Raw genomic sequence first — 23785 nt, 5'->3', positions numbered from 1 at the left:
TTACTATTAACCCTGTTACTGCAAACCCGGTTACTGCCAACATGTTTACTATTAACCCCGTTACTGCCAACCCTGTTACTTCAAACCCGGTTACTGCCAACATGTTTACTATTAACCCGGTTACTGCCAACCCTGTTACTGTCAAACCGGTTACTGCCAACCCTGTTATTGTCAAACCTTTTACTGCCAATCCGGTTACTCCCAACCCTGTTACTGTCAACTCTCTTACACTCAACCCAGTTACTGTCAAGCTGGTTACTGTCAACTCTGTTAAAGTCAACCCGGTTACTGTCAACTCTGTTACTGTCAACGCTGTTACACTCAGCCCGGTTACTGTCAACTCTGTTACTGCCAACCCGGTTACTGTCAACTCTGTTACAGTCAACCCGGTTACTGTCAACTCTGTTATTGTCAACTCTGTTACACTCAACACGATTACTGTCAACTCTGTTACACTCAACCTGATTACTGTCAACTCTGTTACTGCCAACCCGGTTACTGTCAAGCTGGTTAGTGTCAACTCTATTACAGTCAACCCAGTTACTGTCAAGCAGGTTACTATCAACTCTGTTACAGTCAACCCGGTTACTGTCAAGCTGGTTACTGTCAACCCGGTTACTGTCAACCCAGTTACTGTCAAGCTGGTTACTGCCAACTCTGTTACTGCCAACCCGGTTACTGTCAACCCGGTTACTGTCAAGCTGGTTACTGTCAACCATGTTACAGTTAACCCGGTTACTGCCAACCCTGTTTCCTATTTTAAGGCACAAGTATGTCCCCAGCATATATTGTACATGGTAAAATGCAAATGTATTAATACTTAAACACATTACAGTATCTACCTCATAGAATTTTTTTAATGTACAAAAAAAATATATATTTTTGAATTTGGAAATATCACAAAATGAACCTTAAAAAAGTGTTTACTTTGTAAACAACAGGCCACACAATTCATCATTCTAATCACTAGAAGAGATTATTGGATGAAGAATGAGACTATCATTACACCAAATAAAACTGAAGAATTCACGCCTACTTACAAAAGTTGTTTATACCACTTTGTGGATACTATTACAATAAGTATACAGAATTAGAAAAGCATCTTAAATTGAATCCATTTGTCTTTCCTTCAAAACAAGTCAACCGAGACACTGAAATGTGATATATTGTACAGACTGTGATGGGCAGAGACTCTTTGAACAGTGGCAGGAGTCATTTATAATGTGTCAGTGTGCAGATGAGGAAAGCACATTACATGAGCTTTATGAATGAGCCTCATATTTCCATAATTACATCCCAGTGGCTGCCACCCTGTGGCACTTTCCTCAAATATGGTATAAAGTAAGCCTCAAACTTCAAATAAGCATAAAAGTTCAACCCCATTTATAAGATATAAAAAACATCCTAAATACATAACATGGTTGCAATATTAGTAGTACAAGTTACATATTTGTATGTTTTAACTAAAATTGAGCCATGATTTAGAAGCAGCCTGCAATTTTGTAATAAATACGAAACATTAATGGCAATAAAACAAAAGAAGAAATAGCTTGATAACAGGGTTGAATGGTTGATTTTGCAATGCATTCAAAAAATAACCTGAAATAAAATTGAGATAATTTTATATATAATATATATTATATATAATAATTTATATAAATAAGGTCCAAAATATGTGACTTCCTGTGTGTCACAGTGGAATGCACCCTTATTATAGGGATAAATCATGTGGTAACAGGGTTGAACATAAAATGTGAAACAAAGCTAAATATGTAACATTTAGGGGCCAAACGCATAAGGTGCAAAGGCATCTATTGAAATCATTAGCATTCCTACTATTATTATTCATCTGTTTCTTTCCCATTCAAGACTACAGCAGCCCACATAGTGGGGCAAAAATTATTTAGTCAGCCACCAATTGTGCAAGTTCTCCCACTTAAAAGGATGAGAAAGTCCTGTAATTTTCTTCATACAGTAATTTTAAAATGTTTAAAATTAGCCATTGCTTAAAAAAGTACTCTACTAGAGGAAAGTGCCTCAAATGTCTCTAATAGATCTGAAGGCAACATGGTAATACTATGACTACAAGTCTGTTTTCTGCATGTTTCATTATGCAAATGTTGAATAATATGAGTGTATTCTTGGGGGACTTGTTTTAATGAACTCTTCCCTTCTGTTCAAGGCCTCTAGTCTTCCCATGTCAATTATTATCGTTGGAGTCGGGCCGGCCGAATTTGACGGTAAGATGAGAGAGATGTGTGTGTCTTTGAGGATGTGTGAAGATGTGATATGATATCAGTCCAGTCCATCAGAGACTCAGCTCAGATCAAAAGAGAAACCTGTTTCAAACATGCCCCAGTGAGGCCAGTCAGACATTTTCCAAAACGCCATTAGTAGCGTATGTACTATAAGAGCTTTGAAATTTCCACTGGCTTATCAGTTCATTTCTTAACTAACCCTGCGCCTCTCCTTTTATCTGTTAAATGTGTGATCTAGTTAAGCTGGGCAAGCGATTTTTGTCCGATTTCTAACTGAATTCTGACTCGTGCGACTCTGTCTGCATTGTTTTTTTTTTTTTTGTGCAATTCAATGAGAATGATTTGCACTCGCTGATATTGTTGTCTGTGTGCCATAAAAACAAACTTTTTAAAGACAGCAGTTGTCGTCCTGTCCAGTCTAAAATAGTCTGGATGTACTTAGACACTTTGTCACGATTATGTTCTGTTTGGTTCGTTCCTGTCATTTCTGTATTAGTTCTCGTTAGTCTCAATGGTTACTAATCAGTTAATTCTCATCTAGCCGTTCCCATTTAGTTCCCTCATATTCCTTTTGTATAAATACTTCCTGTTTGGTTCAGTTTGTTGTCGGTCATTTTCTATGTTTAAGTGGCTAAAGAATAATAAAAACACAACCACTTAAACATAGACAATGACCTTTTTACAAAAGTAAAAAGGTACATCTTTGTACCTTACTAACCCCTAAATGGTACATATTAGTACCTTAAAAGGTACACATCACAACGTTAAGAGTGCGTATTAGTACCTTAAATGTACATAGTAGTACCTTTAAGGTACATATTATATCATTATATCATTTGGACACAGACATCAAGAATCAACAAATGAATCTCAACAACGGTGACATGTTTAATGTAACAATGCATTCTAAGAGCCACCTAATTATAAAACACATTGGTTCCCAGCATGCATTGCAGCATGAACCATGTCACCATTGTTGAGAATCATATGCTGATTCTTGATGTCTGGCTAAAACCTTTGGTTCTGTAATTTTGAAAAAATTAAATAAAATCTAAATTCAAAATCTGATCTGTGGCAAAAAAATCCAGTAAATAGCACATTTGGTCAGTGATGAGATTAGTAAATCATTTTATATTTCATTATGAAAATTATTTTAACTGATTTGCTTCTGGCTTTCATTGTAACTAAGTAAGTGTTTTAGAAAACACTGTTAGCAACGCCACACTTCAAAAAGCCAAGTCAAACTGCCCAACTAAAGGAAACACTGATCAGCATAATGGTGACCAAACATTTTCCAAAAAACATCAACATCTAAACCTGTTAATTCTCAATAAGAGCTTATGTAGATGAACAGTATGACAGGAATAACTGTGAAGTAGTTTAATCCTCTGATGAGATCTTCAGAGATTTAATGTCTTCTTTTATCTTCAGTTGATTTCATCTAAGGCTGTATCTGAAGTCAGTTGTAGTTCTTGTGTTTCTCTTTCCTTCAGTGATTCTGCTCATTATCATCAGGTGTTCATCACTAATCGTTCAATCACCCCTTAATTCATCTCTTAATTATCTCATTAACTTTAGCACCGCTTCAGTGTTATTTTAACTCTCTGTGGAGTGGGACCAAATACACTCTGAGCAGTGTTGACTTAACACTGGGGATTTTGCTGTGTAATACCCACTCTTAATGTACTGATATGAACCTTTAAGGTACTAATACCCACTCTTAAAGTACTGATATGAACCTTTAAGGTACTAATACCCACTCTTAATGTACTGATGTGTACCTTTAAGGTACTAATACCCACTCTTAAAGTACTGATATGAACCTTTAAGGTACTAATACCCACTCTTAAAGTACTGATATGAACCTTTAAGGTACTAATACCCACTCTTAATGTACTGATGTGTACCTTTAAGGTACTAATACCCACTCTTAAAGTACTGATGTGTACCTTTAAGGTACTAATACCCACTCTTAAAGTACTGATGTGTACCTTTAAGGTACTAATACCCACTCTTAAAGTACTGATGTGTACCTTTAAGTTACTAATACCCACTCTTAAAGTACTGATATGTACCTTTAAGGTACTAATACCCACTCTTAAAGTACTGATGTGTACCTTTATGGTACTAATATGTACCATTTAGGGGTTTCAGGGATTTTACTTTTGTACGTTAGGGTACCACCCCAGTGACAGCACTGTACCTTTTTTTCTGAGAGTGTACATAAACACCAACGATTCTAAACACGGTCATCATTTCGCATTTCTATCGTTTTTTCCTCCACAGGAAGGTTCTAGGGTAGATGTTTTGCATTCTGAAAGTTAGGGTTCCTACCCACTCAACCAAGCTCTAATGAAGCTTTTTTCAAGTGGGGATTCAGTGAATTGGAACGATTTCTGTGCTTTTGGTCACATGATAGGGTGTTACTCTCACAAACACTTGGATTCGTTCATGTGACTCACCATCCCCAATGAAATCAGGATTAGTGGTGTTCACAAGCACAGCTACCGTGTGAAAAATACAGTTTTCCTTTAAATAGTACCTTTATGTCACACATACAAATTAAAAAAACCTTGGTCTCTGCTGGGCTCACAATTTGTATAATGTTTGATACATTTTTTCATTTAATGAGATAAAACCTCATTTATATGCAGCTCCCAGTGTTCTCTTTATCTCACAGCAGTCATGGTTTGCTCTTTGAACTCATTTCATAGCTGCTGCAGCATTAAAGGATGTATTTCAACTCATATGAAATCCAATGAGAGCACACTTCACTATAGCAGTCTGAGCCGTGTGAAAGCACCACATAATCGCTTTTTCCTGTGGCATTTTTTTCCATTTGACAGAGATGATTGAACTAGATGGAGATGAGGTCAGGATATCATCCAGGGGTCGCTTTGCGGAGAGAGACATTGTGCAGGTGAGATATCCAGACCCTGTACATGTATCTGTGGACCAAAACAGTAAAGCAATATTCCAGGTGATTTTTAACCTAACATCTACACCATTTGGAGCATTGAGCCGATGACCAATGACTGTATTTTTGACTCATCTCAGTTTGTGTGGTAAAAGCAAACAGAAAATGCACTTGCAATGAAGGCCTAGCAGGCAAGTGTAGAGAACTGAAAATAAATGTTTAAATTATAAGCATCACATTTTTGAATGGTATAACGATAATCCTTGGTTAACGCGGTTCCCATTCAGGAATAGGAATCTTGCTAGCAAAAGCCAATCTTATTCTTAAACTTTGAGTATAAATAAACAAGTCATTGGAGATTGCAATGACTGCATCAGCTGCTCATGCCACTGAGCGCGGATATAAATGAGGCCTCGGTGCTAGCATCAAGTCGTCTTTTTGCTTCGGAGACGAGTGGTGGATGGTTCGTCCTGAAAGTGGTTCGCCCGCTCTCGGCAAAGCAGTGCAACTGACTAAGCCTGCCTTTTGGAAGTGGATCTCTTCAGTACACACTCGGGTTGAGTGGTATTCGTACCACTGTCTCTCTGCTTGTTTGTAAGACACAAAGGCTGTTCTCACAGCTGGTTTGGTGTGCTAGGTAACGAGCGTTAAAAAGGCGTTCTTACAGCTGGTAAGAGAGCGCCTTCATGTGAGCGAGCACGTCAGGCTGCACTACTTCCCTGACTGAAGCCACAGCCGTTCCCCCTGCATGCTTCTGCAAGAGCTACACACACAGAACGTCTTTTTCAAGTTGACATTCTATCTGTGTGTCTTTCTGGTTATCTATCACCGAGGGATGGTTCTCACTGCGGGAACATGACCATCTCGGAGTTGCGGTCGAGACTCCATGTCACGAGATGGAGTCCCCATGCCTCTGCCTGGATCTAGCAGTAACATGGGTGATTTGAGGGTGACGGTGAGCGAGCTTTCTCCAGGGAACCCTCAGTCCTCCCACACTTCACAGCCAGTAGAGCTGCCATTGGAAAGCGGTGGACCATCCACGTGGTGTGAAGCGTCCGAATCCTTCGGGGCTCCTCTCGATGATAAGATGTCCATGGTGCGTCGAGGGGAGGGTCAGACTTCTCTGGAGATGACATGTCGGCGCAGTGAGCTCCTTCGGGAAGATCTGCTGTGCCCGATATGCATCCAGAGAGGATGGCTATGCTTCCCCAGGACGCTGAGAGAGTCTGGCTCGTGTGGAACCCTCCACCGTGTCCCGAACCCTCGAGACTGGATGAATGGTTTCTTGGGGTGGCCCATGCTGGTTCTCAGCGCCCCACTCCGGTTCCTTTCTTTCCGGAGGTACAAAAGGAGCTCATGGACAGCACCTTTTACTGGCAGAAACTGATCTGGTGGCTCCTCCCTCACAACCCTCAATAGCAGAGCTGCAAAGGGTAACACACAAGTTCCTCCCGCGGAACGGGCCATTACTATGCAACTGTGCGCTAACTCCACCTCTAGGGGGACCCGTGTCTCCCCTCCCAGGCCTGTAGGTACTCCTCCGATCTGATCGGAAAGACCTACCAGGCTTGTGGGGATGCTGCCTCCACCTTACATGCTGTGGCGTTGTTGCAGGTTCATCAGGCCCAGGCACTGAAGAGCTTGCATGAGGGTGATCATGATTCTGCAGTTCTGCACAAACTGAGGACCGAGATGGATCTTGAGCTTTGGTGGGTTGTGTATCTGCAATGCAGTCCAGAACTTAGCCCAGCAGTCCTTGGCCACACAGAAGCAGACTGAGGCGATCAGTCACATCCTTGCCCCGCCACCGGCAGCGCCTCAACCTGTTTGTCGCTGAGGGGGGCCGTCTGCATCTGTCTCCGGTCCTGTACTTCAGAAGGGCAATGGAAGGACAGGCAGAGGCTATGGCGCTTTGGTAGGGATTCCTTTTTGTCGTTGTGGTGAGGTAGACGAGCAAGAGACGTGGGAGGAGCGAGCGAGACCGAGGCGTTATCAAGAATGAGTGTCACCAGCGAGGAACACCAGTCTCGAGTCCTCTCATGAGGGAGCTCAGAGGCATATAAGGATGAGCGACACCAGTGAAGGATGAGAGAGGACCAGGCCTGGACTTTATGTTGTCTTTTTGTTTACGTTTTTTTATGTGTGTAATTTTATTACTTTCAGTTTGTTTGTTTATTTGATTAAAGTTGGTAAACCTTCCTGCCTCCTTCCTTCCCATATCTACAAACTTCATTACAGTCGGTCTATGACATGGTGTCGGAAGTGAACGACTGAATGGGAATGTCTCGGTTACTCAGTAGCCTGCTGGGGTGCCAGTTCACCTACTCGGCTCCTCAGCAAAAAACTGTTTTGATGCAAGCACCTGTGCCTCATTTATATCCGTGCTTCATGGCATGAGCAGCTGGTGCAGTCATTGCATGCCAATGTCTATTGGCTCATTTAGTTAGACTCGAAGTAGATTGGCTCTTGCTAGCGAGATTCCTAATCATCAGTCTCCAATGTGACATCTCAGTTCCCTCCTTCAGGGAATAAGGGGTTCCATACGTAACCGAGATATTACTTTTTGCTTGGTTTCCACAAACATACCAGGGATTTTTCTTGGTTTTCAGGTTCTAACATTTCCAACATATTCTACTGCCATAATGTGATGTTCTTCTGAGTGAATCAGTATTATGAGAACATTTGTGTGGGAACTTTATCCATGGGTCGATTCACTGGATGGCAAATGGTCATTACATGGTTAAATGGGAGGGATTCAAAAATAAAAGGGTTTGGCAACATCAACTGACAAAAAAGTAGTTTCAGAAGCAAAGTCAGAACATTTTGATAATTTGTATTATTATTATTTGGAATACAGTAATTTGCTCATGAATTATGCACAATAAAATATGTATTAAAGGGATAGTTCATTATTTACTCACCCTGGTGTTGTTTTAATGCTCTATGCCCGTCTTTCTTTTTCGGACTACAAAAGGAGAAATTAAAATAACATGTCCCTCTCGCTCTTGTCCATATAATGGCATTGAATAGCGTCCAGCATTAAGCTTTAAAAAAAAAAGGTAAAGTATAACACAATGATCCCATGTGACAGGTGTCATTTATTCCAAGTGTTCTGAGGGTTTATGATAGGGTTTGGTGAGTAAAAAAACAAAATGTAATGTATTATTTAACAAAGATCCAGACCTTGGCCCCTCTTGTGCTCGACTGCGTTTTCATGAGACTATTAGAAATCCCCAAAAAGTGTCGGTGCCCTTTTTTTACTCTGGAGTTGAGGATCTCCAGACCAGAACTCAGTTTGTCAGATGACATTCAGAATGACATTTCACAGATGTTAAAGCGATAACTTCTAGTCGTGATGAACACAATGGATATATCAACCTCAAAGATGAAGGTACAACGATTGTATTTCATGTTGCATTTTCTTAATTTCTCCCAACTTGTGTGTTTTTCTGAGTCGGAGTGAAATGAGGAGCTAATAGATTCTCATGAACACGCAGTCGAGCACAGAAGACTAACGGCCAAGGTCAGGATTTTCGTTAAATAAGATATAAAATTTTGATTTGTTATTCAACAAACCCTATTGTAAACACCACAAAAAAAAAGTTGGAGTATACGACACGTGTCACATGAGATAATTCTGAAGCTTGAAGCTGGTTGCTATTAATTGCCATAATATGGACAAGCACAAGTGGGACATTTTTAAAAATGTAAAATTTTTCCTTTTGTGGTCCGAAAAAGAAAGATGGCCATAATTATCATTTTTAGGGTGAACAAACCATTTAAAGATGCAGAGTGTGAATTTTAGCTGCATCTAGTGGTGAGGTTGTGAATTGCAATCACACACCCCTCACCCCTCCCTTTCGAAGCACATTGAGAAGCTACGGGGGCCGTCACAGGACAAAAATGACATTGACGGAGAGAGCAGAGAGTAGCTGGCCCTGTAGAGAAGTTTGTCCGTTTAGGGCTACTGTAGAAACATGACGGTGCAAAATGGTAATTTCTCTGTAAGGGGATTCGCGGTGTGTGTAGGTAGAAACGATTTATTCTAAGGGAATAAAAACATAATGGCTCATTATATAAAGTGTTTATACACCACTGAAAATTGTATTTGTCATTACGTATTTGGCCATAGCCCTGGACATAGAGTCTGTGTGGAGGACCTGTATGGTTCTTGTGGTCTTTGCTGAGGAAGGAAGCAATCTGAACTTCCATTAGATGTAATATAAGCTTACTTTTACAAAACTAAAGGATGTCAAAAAGATTTTCTGTAGTCATTAACAACATTCCTCCTAAATCTCGGTCTGATTTCTCCTCAGTTTGTTCCTTTCCGAGACTACATTGATCGCAGAGGGAATCACATTCTCAGCATGGCCCGTCTGGCCAAGGACGTTCTTGCGGAAATCCCGGATCAGTTCCTCCAGTACGTGAGAAGCAGAGGCATCAAACCTCAGCACTCGTCACACTCGTCCCACTCCACCTTGTCCAAACCCCCGTCGACACTCGTCCACTCGCTGCAGACGCAGATCTGAGTGATCGCACACACACCAAACGTCCTCTCTTTGGTTCACTGTCACTCTCAGGATCACACACGGCCTGTCTGAGTGAAATGCTGCTCTTGCACATGCTGTCTTTCAGTATGTAGGGTGACGTTAGGGAACTTTACGCCCGTCTTTGGTCGGGTGTAGTAAGGTTTCAGAAGGTGTTGTAGACTGTTTTAAAGTATCGAGTGGCCTCTTCAGTCAGTCAAACATCAGATATGACTCCACAGTCTCTGTCTCACATATTATCTCCTGTTCTTGTGTCTGACAAACTTCAGCAGATGTTTACAATTGTACTGTTTTTTACAAATGGATGTTTTTTTTGTACCTCATGAAAACTCTGAGCTGCTTAACAATGGAATTTACTCATTTTATTATGTGACGTTGTAAATAGAGCGAGAGTGATTTTAGAAAAAGCACGACTCCATCCTTGGTGCAAAACTGAGAGAAACTTTCACCCAGTTGTGCTTGCTAGGCCTTGGATTTCATTTTACTGTACAGTACTCGCTTTAAATTATTTTACTATTTCAGTAGTCCGTATTCTTGTTCATTTGACTGCCTCAAACTGTAAAGAATTTGTGCTTAGCTTTCGCGGCACTAGCACAGCACAGAGATTTAACAGGAAAAGCCTTACTCTACGTTAAAGGAACAGTTCAGCCGAAATGAAAATTGTCATTATTTACTCAGCTTTAAGTTGTTGGATTTATAACATGTAATTATTACATGTTTTGACATTGATCTTAATTTCTACATTTAATTAAATGCTGTATTACACTAATGTCAGTCATGGAGCAATTCTGTAAAATCTAGTTAATGATCATTGAAAGACAACTGAGCTAGTTTATGGTTATAAAATAAAAAATAAGGATTAGTGAATTTTTAAAATAACCATTAGTTGAAACCTAAAATAAATAAGTGAACATTTTAAGTTTTTGGGTCATTCCTACAGTTTGGTCGATTTTATGTCCCCATTAAACCATAATTTAAAAAACAAATCTTTTTGAAGCACTTGGCATGTTTTCTAAATAAAGATTTCATATATACACGGAGGAAAGTTCACAATTGTCGCAAGTTAAATGAAGGATTCGCAAAACGGCTTGTCCTGAAAGATGGAGCAGTTCCAACTTTAAAAACAGAAGCTGTTTACCGGGCCATAACCTGCAAGTATGATTTATTTTTCGTCTATCTGTTTTCCTGTAATAGTTTGTATTGTCAATTGTACGTTGTAGCAAGGAAGTATACATATGACAACGCTGTTGGCTCTGCAAACCAGTTAGTTAACCCTTTGACACGATCAATCACATTCTAGGCTGGTCTCTGCAGCGGACGATCACATATATGATTAGACCATTCAGTCATCGACTGCCAAATTCAAAAATGTAAATCTGCTTTAGCGCGTTGACTGGCGGGGGGTTAGGGTGAGAGACTGACTTGAGCTCAGTGTCTTTTAATGTTTATTTTAGGTTTCATACCCTTTAAATTACATTACAATATCAGAAAAATGTCACATATGTCAGGAGAAGTAGATGATCTTAGGTTGTAAATCCAGCATGCCCCATCTGTTTAAACATAACGGCGGCCGGACGCCCACAGCTCGTGATAACTTTACCGATCAACTAACACAACCAGTTCCAAACCCGTTTTCCCTCACGTAATGTCACATAACATTATATCAGGTGCAGTGGATGGTCTTGTGTTGTAAATGCAGCAGACTCCGTCAGTGTTGTAACAAACATATAAAGGCGGCTCAGAAGCCCACATCCCGTGATAACTTTACCGATCAACTAACACAACCATTTTCGACCGTTCTCTCACGTAATGTCACATAACATTATATCAGGTGCAGTGGATGATCTTGTGTTGTAAATCCAGCAAGCTCCGACTCCCTGAGCATGTCAGTACTGAAAACGTCTCAGGTTACGTATGTAACCATGGTTCCCTGAGAGGGAACGAGACGCTGCGTCGAAACGCTAGGGGACGCCTCTGCGTGCCATGTCATGAAGCACTTGTGTAATCAGTCCAATAGCGGGACGATACGTCACGGGCGGGTGACGTCATCGACCAGGAAGCTATAAAGCATGCCCGGACCAAACAGTCACTAGCTTCTGGAAAAGTCGAACAAATCGATCACAGGCATGCCGGGAGTATGGCATCTCGACGCAGCGTCTCGTTCCCTCTCAGGGAACCATGGTTACATACGTAACCTGAGACGTTCCCTATCTCGAGGGAACTTCGAGCTGCGTCGAAACGCTAGGGGACCTCAATACCCACGCCGCCAGAGTCCCAAATGTCTGTATGTGTGAATCAACCCAGAAACACCCGGGACCCCGGTGTAGAGGCTACATCTAGATTGTAAAACCTCACAAATGTATGCGGAGAGGACCACCCAGCCGCATCACATACCTCTGACAATGAAACTCCCGAAATAAGAGCCATAGAGGCAGCCATACTCCTAGTGGAGTGGGCGCGGACCCTCATTGGTGAAGGATGTCCGGCCGACTCATAAGCGAGCGAAATAGCCTCGACTATCCACTTGCTAAGCATCTGCTTTGAAGCCGGTTTTCCCTTGCTCGGGGACCCAAAAACACACAAACAACTGTTCTGAGTTTCGCCACAGGGCAGCCCTGTGGACATATGCATCTAGGGCCCTGACCGGACATAGCAGATTTAGCTTCTCTTGGTCTTGACTAGTGAACGGAGGCGGACAGAAAGCCTGCAGCATTAGTGGTCCCGGCACATTAGTCGGGACCTTGGGAGCATATCCTTCCCTCGGGAAGAGAAATGCTTTTACCATTCCTGGTGCAAACTCCAGACAAGAGGGTGCCACTGCCTAAGTAGGCACCCTCGAGCGTGCCGCAGGTCTGTGCCTCAAAGTACCACGAAGGAAACGCATGACCCAAGGGTGTTTCCCCAATGATGCATTATCTAATGGAATATGATAAGCAGATATCGCCGACACATATACTTTCAGTGTTGACGGAGATAACCCTGCGGAGAATTTTTCTTGTAGGAACTCAAGAACTGAACCAAACGGGCAGTTAACAGGGTCCAAAGCCTGGTGCGTACACCAGGCGACAAAAACTCTCCATTTGAGTGCGTAAAGTCTCCTTGTGGATGGTGCTCTGGAGTGCAACATGGTCTCTATCACCTCAGTAGATAGACCCGTGTTTATGAACTGGGCCCCCTCAGGGGCCAAGCCCACCGTTTCCAAAGTTCCGGGCGCGGGTGCAGTACTGACCCCCCCGGCCTGCGAAAGAAGATCTCTCCTGACTGGGATTTTCCAGGGAGGACCTTCTAGGAGAGACATAATGTCGGCGAGCCATACTTGGCCCGGCCAGAGCGGGGCTACCAATAAAAGCTGAACCCCGTCCCGGCGGACGCTCTCCAGCACTCCTGGGAGCAATGCCAGAGGGGGGAAGGCGTACAGACGCAGTCTCGGCCACGTCTGTACCATTGCGTCCAGCCCCAGCAGGGCTGGATGCGTGAGGGAGAAATATGCTGGACAGTGTGTCGTCTCTCGAGACGCAAACAGATCCACCTGGGCTCGCCCAAAGCGGATCCACAGCTCCTCCACCACCTCGGGTGGAGTCTCCATTCTCCCGGCATCACTCCCTGCCTCGACAGGGAGTCTGCCGCTACATACAGGACCCCCGGGATGTACATCGCCCTGAGCGAGAGCATCTTGCCGTGGGCCCATGTTAGCATATGACGCGTCAGCTTCCACACCCGACGCAATCTCAACCCCCCCTGGTGATTTATATACGAGACCACCGAAGTGTTGTCTGACCGAACTAACACATGGCGGCCCCGCAGGTCTGAGAGGAAGTGTTTGATTTTATATGATTGAAACACAGCCATCAGCTCCAGCTGGTTTATGTGCCAGGAGAGCTGACGGCCGCTCAGACCTTGGGCCGAGCGGCCACTCATGACCGCTCTCCAGCCAGTTAGGGAGGCATCCGTCGTTAGCGTTACGCGACGACAAGGAGCCCCCAGAACTGGACCTTGGGACAGGAACCAAGGATCTTTTCACTTCACTAAGGCACGTAGGCAGCGCCGCGTGACCTTGATCAAGCCCTTGGTCCTGAGCCACCACTGTAAGGGTCTCATGTACCGCAGGCCAAAAGGTACCCCGTTGGACGCTGCTGTCATCAGCCCTAACACTCTCTGAAAGTGTTTCACAGTGAGTGACTGACCTAGCTTTATCTGGTTCACGGTATCCAGGATCGTTTTTATCCTGGGAGGGGATAGCCGAGCCAACATTATTTTCGTGTCCCAGACTACCGCCAGAAAAGTAGTACTCTGCAGCTTATAGGTGCCAGCACACATTTCTTTCCGTTCAACCTTAGCCCCAACACTCTCATATGGGCGAGAACAGCATCTCAATGCTGAACGCCGACTGTATGCTAACATCAGCCAATCGTCGATATAGTTGAGCACGCGAATGCCCTGGAGTCGCACCTGAGCCAGAGCTGCATTCACGCACTTGGTGAAAGTGTGGGGTGATTAAGCTAGGCCGAATGGCAGCACTCAATACTGGTAAGCTTCGCCCCCAAAAGCAAACCTGAAGACCTGTCTGTGCTGCGGAAGGATGGAGATGTGGAAGTATACATTTTTTAGGTCTATTGTGACACACCAGTCCTCGGACCTGACGTGACACACGATCTGTTTTATCGTGAGCATTTTGTTTAGCTGATGCAGATCTAAAAATAGGCCTTAACCCTCCATCCTTCTTTGGAACTATGAAGTACCGGCTGTAAAAGCCCGACTCTCTGCAGAGGGGAGGGACCCGTGTATAGCCTCTTTTCGCAGAAGAGTCTGTACCTCTCGTTCCATGACCAGAGGCTGCTCGGGGGTTACTACCGTAGGAGTAACCCTGCTGAACACGGGTGGGTGTGACCCGAACCCTTTTTATAATGTGAGCAGGACCCATTCTGAGATATTCGGCAGAAGTTTCCACGCTGCCAGAAAATCTACTAAGGGAACCAGCCTCTCGAGGCTGGTCTCTGGATTTTCCTGGGTGGTCAGCCCGGTGTCCTGTAACGGATAACCGGCAGGTAGCAACCGAACTGACCGCCCCGGGGCCCTCACGAGAGGGCGCGAACATCCCCAAGCCGCTACGTTTCCGGGCGGACAAGGAGATATATGTTCGCCGGGGACCGCCGCGCCCTGAAGCACCAACGGTGGCAGGGTTGGCAGACCGGCCCCCCCCGATGGCACCGGGAAAGAGCGGGCGCCTCGGCGAGCCGCACAATCCCGGAGGGGACTGCCATCGGAAGTCCTGCGCCTCTGACGTCAGGACTTCTTAGCCGAGGCCTTCCTAGCAGTAAGGACGGCCCTCAGATCCGCCCTACCACGGGAAGGTCCCGGGGCCCGAGCGGCCACGCTCTCTCTTTGTTTTGCTCGGTGTAGGTTTGAGAAAGGATGTACTCGGCTGAGGCTGCCCCGCCCGACAGCCCCAGAGGGACATTTTGATTTATTTATTTATTTATTATATATATATATTTTTATATTTCACATCTCAATATCAATATCCCCCAGCAGGTCTGCTTGTTTTATATGCTTGCAGGGCAACCGCCGTATACAAACCGGCGGCCGCCTGATCTGCTGCCGAATATGCCCTACCCCCAAAGCCGACTTTTTTTTTTTTTTTTTTACCGGCTTGTTGTGGGCAGCTGTGGGGCTGTGTGACGATGTGGACTCGGGGGAGAGATAGCTCGCAAGCGTCCCTTCCCCGCGAGACATCGTCGCCCTTTCTGAATGATAGATGCAGACCCATAATCTACGCGATGCCTCGGCAAACACGCGATCTGAGCCACTAAACTCAACCCCGTAATCTACACGCTGCCTCGGCAAGCGCGAGATCCGCGATCGAGTCATAGAATCTATATTGTAGACCCGTGATCTACACGCTCAGCGTGTAGGTTCGGAGAAAACCTAAGACTACACAGCAGTCCCAGACGTAGTACTGAAGGAAAATGAAAATTGAGCGGATGTACGTAGGAGGGCAGAGCCAGGCTAGTTACAGTGCACCCCGCAAACACAATCAGGCCTTCGAAAGAATGTGTTTTACCACCCCTCTAAAACATAACATGTCCACCCTTGTTGTGCCAATTTATCCTGGACTATGAAATGATATATCAAAATTTTAAATTCTTCCATAATGTAAATCTTATGCTAGCATGTTGTTCTGTCCTAGGTTATAATAGGCTTTATCAGTTTAAAACATCCACCCTGTTACACATCTAACAGGATGAACACTTTAAAGATGAACTATGTAGTATTTTTGCAGTAAAATATCCAAAAACCACTAGGCCAGTGTTATATATTTTGTTCAGTTGAGTTCTTACAATATCCCAGATGTTTCCAACTATTTGTAAATTGCGAGAAAATTGCGATTTTAACTAAGGACAGGGACGTTTCAGCATAGCGTTTGAGCGAGTCGCCTGTCAATCGCGTCATATCTGCGTTACCCTCGGTTTCGGCTTTTATTTGGCAGGAGCGCTTTACTCTTAGCAGTGTGAACAAGTGAACGCACGGAGTAACGTCATAACATCGTTTTAAACCCACTTAAATGTATCTAATATGATAAACAGAGCTCCATTACCTCAAAATCATAACCGGAAGAGCGGATCAGTGCAGGCGAACGGCGACTGTCTCCCGTCCCTTCATAATAAAAGTCCCGGTATTCGCGAGGCGGGTATTTGTTTAACAATCGCTCCAGCAGCTGTGCTCAGGTCTACAACACTCGGTCCTGCTCTGCTTTAGACTACAGTAATGTTAATAACCACATGCATGAACGTGATTTCTGCCCGAGTCCTATTTTCCGGCTGTGATGAGAAGACCACATCTCCCAAGATGCTGCGCTCACACGTTGCGTCATCAAACTCCGCATTTGTTTTGAATAGGCGCCCTCCAGTGGACGGAAAGTTCCATAGTGCACCTTTAATAGAATGTGAAATCTGAAATGGAAATTAATCAGAATTATTAGGTGATACTGGCCAGACCTTGACCTGTATGTTTTATGATAGACAGGTATTTTTTCCCTCTGACAAGACTAAATAATAATTTTAAAAAAAGAAAAAGAAATCGAAAAATCTGCTAAGCCCAAAAAACACTAAAATGTAGGAATGACTGTTTTTGTTATTACTTAGAACGTTAGGAATAAAGGGATCCATGCACTAACTTTAGGAGAATGTTCTGTTTATGCTGAACATGGTGATTACACTGGGTCTGTTTCTCGCACAAAGCTTCAGAAGATTTGTATTGGACTGTGTTGTTTACTCTTAGGATTTTTTTTTTTTTTTTTTTTTTTTTTTTTAGCTTAACAGCTCTAGTCCCCACTAGCATGAATGTTGTGCTAAACATCTCTTTTTCCACTGAAAAAAAGAAAATCAGATTTGGCATTATATGAGACTGAGTAAATGTCTGAATTTTCAGTTTTGGTTGAACTATTCCTGTAAAGACAGAACTGTAGCTACTCTCAATATCTGTATCCAAGCACAAAAATGCAAGCACAGTCTCAAACAGAAGTAGCATATGCTTTGTTTGCACTTATTAGTCTTAACTGCATGCCATTTTGAGGCACACAATATTATTCTGGGTTCAAAGCAATGCGATTTCTTCATTAGGTCATTCTACAATTGTGGTGGCAGATGACTTGAATGACCATGTAACCATGGTTCCCTGAGAAGGGGAATGAGTCACTGCATCCTCTAGAGCAGTCTTGGGGACCCCTTTCCAGTGCACGTTTTGCATCTAGAACACCTGATTCATCTTATCAGCGGACACTATGGGCCAGATTTACTAAACAGAATAAATTAGCATGAGAGCGCAATTCCAAAAAAAGCTCTGATGGGAGGGGGAAGTTATGCACTTGATCTCCTAATGATGCACAAATTAAAGCACACAGAAGCAGCCGGATCATTTCCATAATGACCAACACAATCTACCAGTTAGCGCCTGGTTTAAGACATGCTAACCTATGCCACAAATACCAGTAAATTAACGAGCGCAAACCTTAAGAAATCACATTGCATGATTTTTGCCTTTTCAGCGCAAATTTTTCACTGCGTGTCTTTATTAAATCCTGACAGTATTTTTTTTAACGGCGAAAGAGGGTTTGCGCTGTCACAAGCTGTTAGTAAATCTGGCCCTATGTCTGAAGCATGTGTTTAAATGTCATTGGCCATCAGCAGCCTGTGATGCCACTACCATCCCTACTAAAAGGGCACCTGTATTAGACGTCATCAATTTCTTTGTCTGAAGGAGACATGGCAAGGTAATGAGACAGTGCCTCATTCCCCTTCTCAGGGAACTACACTCTTAGAAGAAAAGTTTCTATTGGCGCTACGTATTTGGAACCCGTAAAAGGTTATATATAGAAGTATAGTTGAGTATACTCCAAAGACCCTTTTATGCTAAAAGGGTTCTATAATGACCAGAAAGAACCCGTTTGGCACTTAAAAAGGGTTCTATATAGAACACTGCAAAAAAAAAAAAAAAATGCATTTCTTATCAAAGAAAAAATGCATTTCTTATCTTAGCAAAAACTCTCTTAATTTTGAGTAATTTTTCCCAAAATAAGACAATTACTTTTGCTTGTCTAGTAAATACATCTTGCTTTAAGAATGTTGAGATGTTTGGACCAGAAATGACAAAAATACTAAGTAAGAAAAGCATTTTTTGCAGTGAACCTTTTAGGGGTTCCAACTACGTAACGCCGATAGAACCTTATTAGGTTCTATATAGAACCTTTTCTTCTAAGAGTGTATGGTTACATGCATAACCTGAGACTTTCCTTTTCGAATGGGAACTCCCACTGCATCCTCTAGAGGACAATATGCCCACTCTGTAATGAGGGAATGACTGCCTAATTGGCTGTGACAGGCACAAACGAGGACTCAAAGACGTAGATGCTGGAGTCAGACTCCCTCCCTCGGTTCCATGGAACTGTCAGTTACACTATTCCCTACAGCCACCACCTAAGCCCTAAGAAGGGCAGAGCTCAAAGGTCTGGTAATACCCACCTCTATGCCAGACATTATCAATAAAGGAATACTGGCAAAGGGAAACAGTGGTTCCCTCGCCTGTCACTCACAACCTAAGGGATCTGTCTTATTTAAGGGAACCACTATCAGGGAGAGACACCTTTAACCTTAGTATTGACTCATGAAGGGGCCGCCTGTTTAGAGACCCAACCTCTGGGGAGGCAGCCGCAGCTTCACAAAATGTAATGGAGCGGCCGGCTAATGGAACCAGCCATCATATGATGATAGATATGATATATTATATACAGTATATGACATATATTTGTGGGTTCCATAAGTAGGCAGCTCCCTTATATTTTGTGAAGCTGCGGTTGGGGTCAGGATCCGGTTCAATCCCTGAACATCCCAGGGGAGCATTGTAGTAGAAAAATGCTCAATCCTGTTTGAGACAGCAACTTGCTAGGCCAGCACTACTGAATTAAAGGTGTTCAACCAGTGAGATGGAGTGCAAAGCTCAGCAAAAACACTTCTCACCAGGGCGAAGAGATCTTTGGGGAGCTGAAGAGTCAGCAGAATGACCATCTTAGTGAGGAGAGACCAATGCTCACCCAAGACTATGATCCCCAAATTTGACTAGGTTTGATCCAGTGACCATAGACCCTAATAAACCCTATAAGGGAAGAATGAACTACGCCCACTAGAGGAAACTAGAGAACGGCTGCAAAGTGTTAAGCTGGGCATACACTGTGTGATATCTATGCGATTTCTGCAAGGTTACCTACTCACACTGTACGAGTAGATTGCATGCGAAGTAAAGCCAAAGCTCACGATTTATGTGCTCACACTGTGCGGCTCGACCGTCGAAAGTGACTTGTCTCGTCAAATGCGCGATAAAACCCCCCGTGCCTTGTTGGATGATAGACCATGGTTAACTGTAGGCTAGAGAGAGCCGATCAAATGCATCCGCTATCGATATCAAGACAATTTAGAATTTATGTACAAAAATTATTTGTATTATTATTATTAGAGTAGGCCTACTTTTATTATTAAATTGATATTACATTAATTTGCACCCCCCTCAACAATTTCATAATGCATAATCGACACACTGCATAATAAAATGATGATTACTGCTCACTTTTTAAAACATTTAGCCCGATTAAACAAGGAATTATAGGTCTATAATGAAATGATTATCAGTCTATGTCAGAACACTGCAATATTAAGCTCAATGAAAAGTAAGAAGAGCTTTATCTAACAACAACTTGTTTAAAACGAAATGGGCCTACGTCTCTTTTATTTTTATTTTTTCACCTTATGGACCAAAAGAGAAATTTTAAGAAAATAAATTAAGACATTTATAGGCTATAGGTTATCAGCATATGTTGAATTAGATTAATCTCTTGTTGTCTCTGAGAATATGCGCCGAAAGCTTCACTTTCTGTAATGAAGAATTGACTGGGTTTGAGACTGCCTTTGCACATTTAAGTTTTCACATTGTGTGATATCCACTGACTCGCGTTCATTAATTAAAAAAAAAAAAAAAAAAAAAAAAAAGGGCAACATGACATTGTGACAAATGATGGACAACTCCCACTTCCCGTCATAATAAGATTAAGTAGGATAAATATTAATTCATATTAAATAAAAGTAAATAAATAAACTGTGAAAGTAAAACATGTAGCCCTAAATTATCAACTAGCTAAATGAATAGTATTGGATATGCTGGATATGCTATAGCCTACACGGTGGTTTAGAATACAAATTATCCATTTTACAACACAAACTGGAGGCACAACAGTTTACTTAAAGAGTTACTTCAGCGGTCAGCATATGGCTTTGTATCAGTAGAAACCCTGGAGTATATTCGAATGATCGTGAAAATCGCACAGTGTATGCCCAGCTTTAGCCATGCCATAGCCTTCTGCTTTATAAACCATTATAGGGGAGCCTTCTGCTTTATAAACCAGTATAGGGGAGCTTCCTGCTTAATAACCCATTATAGGGGAGGAAGCTACAACCTTGTGAATACACTAAAGTTTGCATTCTAGATAAACTGCCTGTTGAAGAAGCCTCAATAGGGAGACAGTTTCATCTAGATAAGATCATTTAGATAAGTAGCTACGACTTCATTTCCACAAGGGTGCTGCCTGCTTATAATCTGCCCCAATCAGTGGGAGGCAGCTGCAACCCTGAAACTATCACAATAGGGAGCCATCTAGAGAAGCCTAAGGGAGGCGGCTGCCCCTAGGTTAACATAAGGTAGAGCACGGGTGCTCGAAAGCTGTGACATGTATCTTGCTTGGAACCCATGGGGAATGTGCAACTTATTCTACCATCCTCAAGGAGAGCTTTTTGAAGCTTCCTACTTTCTGAACCCAACACTAGGAGGAGGAGGCTACCACCTTTCTGGTATTAAAGAGCTTCATACTTAAAAAGAAACCCCCTCAGCGGTGAAGGAACTTCTTAATTAATGGAGACTAAGGGGTATATTTCAGTGACTCGTGAAGGGGCCGTCTGCTTAAGGACCCCAAATCTGGGGAAGTCAGCCTCAACTTCACAAGACATAAGGGAACTACCTACTTAAAGAACCCATCCTTAGGGAGAAGCAGCTTCAATCTGAGTAAGAATCCCAACTATAGGGGAGGCAGCTACAACTTCAGGACCTAAGTAAGCTAATACTGCTCTAGGGACCTGCTCTCAGGGGGAGGCACCTTCAACCTTAGTCTCAGCCTCAGGGGTTGAGGTGCAGATCTCTATTGGCGTGGTCTTTTAAAGGCCACAGACCGCACCTTCACATCTCTAAACTTAACGACCATCATCTTGAACGGATGTGCCAAAGAGATCAGATGCCAAGACTGGAGCATCAAGGATAATTTTTTTCTCTTTCTTCTCGATGTCAGTATGAACCCAATTCTACCACAGATTGACCTGGCATGCTTGTAATACAGTCATTACATGCTTGTAATACTAACCCATAGTGTGCCAAGTGCCACTGGTCTGACTCGCTGATACACTGCTGTTGTGCAGGCCAGATCAAACAATAGCTCCTGCCTGCACTCCCTCCACAACTAATTCCTCAGCATTAGGCCTCACACCTTAGACAGTTAATACTTAACCTTATTTCTGTGTCTAATTCCTTACAATTAGCTCTAGCAGATGAATAAGCAAGAAAGAGGATATTAAACAAAAATATTCATGTTCACTCCACCTAAAACCTCAAAATCAATCCCACCTCAATGGTGGCCGTGAGACCCAAGCTGCAAAGAGTAGATGCTTAACTCTCATTTCTCAAGTGAGAGTCAAGCCTGGGTAAAACAACTCACAGCAAAAAATAATCACTCTGAAAGAATCATATGAGAACAGCTGCGAATGCATCACAATGAGTGCCGTCAACCAAACACTAACTACTATCCCTCAGGAGAGAACAGGCAAGACAAAGCTACTTGCCTGTCTCTGTTGATAGTTTTGTGAATGTATCCTACCCAGCACATCCAGCCTCTTTGACGAGTTGAAGGCATTGCACCCAAATGCAGGTCCCACATCTGTAGATAATAGATGAACGGAGATTTCCATTGAGAAATCCTCACAATGAGTGCTTTCAGCTCCCTCAAGCGCTTAACTCCTCACTCACGCACCAGACACAACCGCTTCCTGAAATTCTTAGCAGTGTTTCTTCATGTTATTCACATTCACACGTATGCAAAAAAACAGATCCTGAAGACAAAGAAAGTTAATGATGTCTGATACAGGTGCCGTTTTATACGCTCGGTCGCGATGTCATGGACTGTCGTTAGCCATTGTTGCTGGAGGCATTCCCTATAGTGTCCTCTAGAGGACGAGTTCCTATTCGAAAGGGAATGATACCTTCCCAGATTTCCTAGGTTGTCTATGACTGCTAATTATGTGAAGGACTCGGGGCAGTTTGGCCGAGAGCCTTTCTTCCATTGATTGACATGAAATAAATGCTTGCAATGTTCAGGATAAAACTGAAAGAGCCATTCTGTACTGTAATAAATAATAGTCTCACATAGTCAGATCTGTAGGTTAGTCTTTAGTCTCAAATTGAGAGAAAGTGCACAGCACATTTACATATTCATCTATCCTAAACGTCGCTCTTAGCAGTGTGGACCGTGTCAGGATGTTCACTAACAGTGTATCACTGCAAAGGTGTTTGCAACTTCTTTTTACTTCTAATCGAAGAACGAAAAAGTGCTTTGCTGTGAGTTTATGTGGGCCTTGAATCACATTCTGTCTATTGTATGTTATGTGTTGACAAGTGTGAGCTCAATAACTTACTGACTGCAGTTCACATAACGACCACCGGTGTCGCTAATAACAAGGGTTCCTGAATTCTACATATAATCCTTTAATGATGAGCTGGAAACGAGACCACAATTGTAGACTGACCCAATTGTGGATGGCAGAACATTGTGGATTATGGATCATCTAGAAAAATATGAAATAAAAATGCTCAGTTCTCAAATAAACAATTCTCAGTGCCACCTGGTCAAACTGCCTTTAGTTAAAATAAAAAGCCACTGACAGCACTTTGCGTGACTCTCGAGATCAAGAGCTCAGATGTGCTCCTTCTGCTCCAAACCCTTCATATTTCAGCAAGGAAATACACTAGCCAGCCTTTACCCCAGCAACCCCGGAAAAAAATAACTCAAACACAGGCACAGAGCTCCGACTTAATTTATTTAACATGACAGTATGTCAACTTCAAACTCACACCCACTCACGCTGCATCTCTGCTGTATGATTCCAGCTCTATGCTGTATTATCTATATAAATCATGCACCAACATGCATAACATTTTAACCGTGTATGGAATGGGAATGTTTTTTCATATGGTTAGGATCCAGGCATTGTAAATCGCTCTCTTCCTTGTTTATCCTCAATTTAAAATGATTACAAGTTGAGCCACTTCTCTAGATTATTTGTACATTGACCATGTCTTACTGACATTATAATTTCAGCCTGATAATCATGAATGAGAATTTTGCTAATTAGCTAAATAACTTGAGATGAGTGACAACTTCTTGTCCATTTCTCGGTTTTAAAAAGAAATCTATCTTTGAC

The 23785-nt window shown here is 42.7% G+C and overlaps 1 protein-coding gene across 2 annotated transcripts in view; it reads left to right on the top strand.

Annotated features, from left to right (window-relative positions):
- Positions 1-11268, top strand: part of cpne8 (copine VIII) — a 117389-nt gene extending 106121 nt beyond the window's left edge. For both annotated transcript variants that reach the window (XM_067435863.1, XM_067435864.1), the window contains 3 exons: positions 2183-2240; positions 5105-5178; positions 9492-11268. In XM_067435863.1, the coding sequence (XP_067291964.1) occupies positions 2183-2240; positions 5105-5178; positions 9492-9704 (345 nt within the window). In that variant the 3' untranslated portion in view covers positions 9705-11268. The remainder of the gene's footprint in view (positions 1-2182; positions 2241-5104; positions 5179-9491) is intronic.
- Positions 11269-23785: the final 12517 nt, after the last annotated feature.

This window comes from Pseudorasbora parva, chromosome 25 (assembly GCF_024679245.1).
Source record: "Pseudorasbora parva isolate DD20220531a chromosome 25, ASM2467924v1, whole genome shotgun sequence".
Lineage (NCBI taxonomy): Eukaryota > Metazoa > Chordata > Actinopteri > Cypriniformes > Gobionidae > Pseudorasbora > Pseudorasbora parva.
This window is presented reverse-complemented; position numbering and strand designations above follow the sequence as displayed.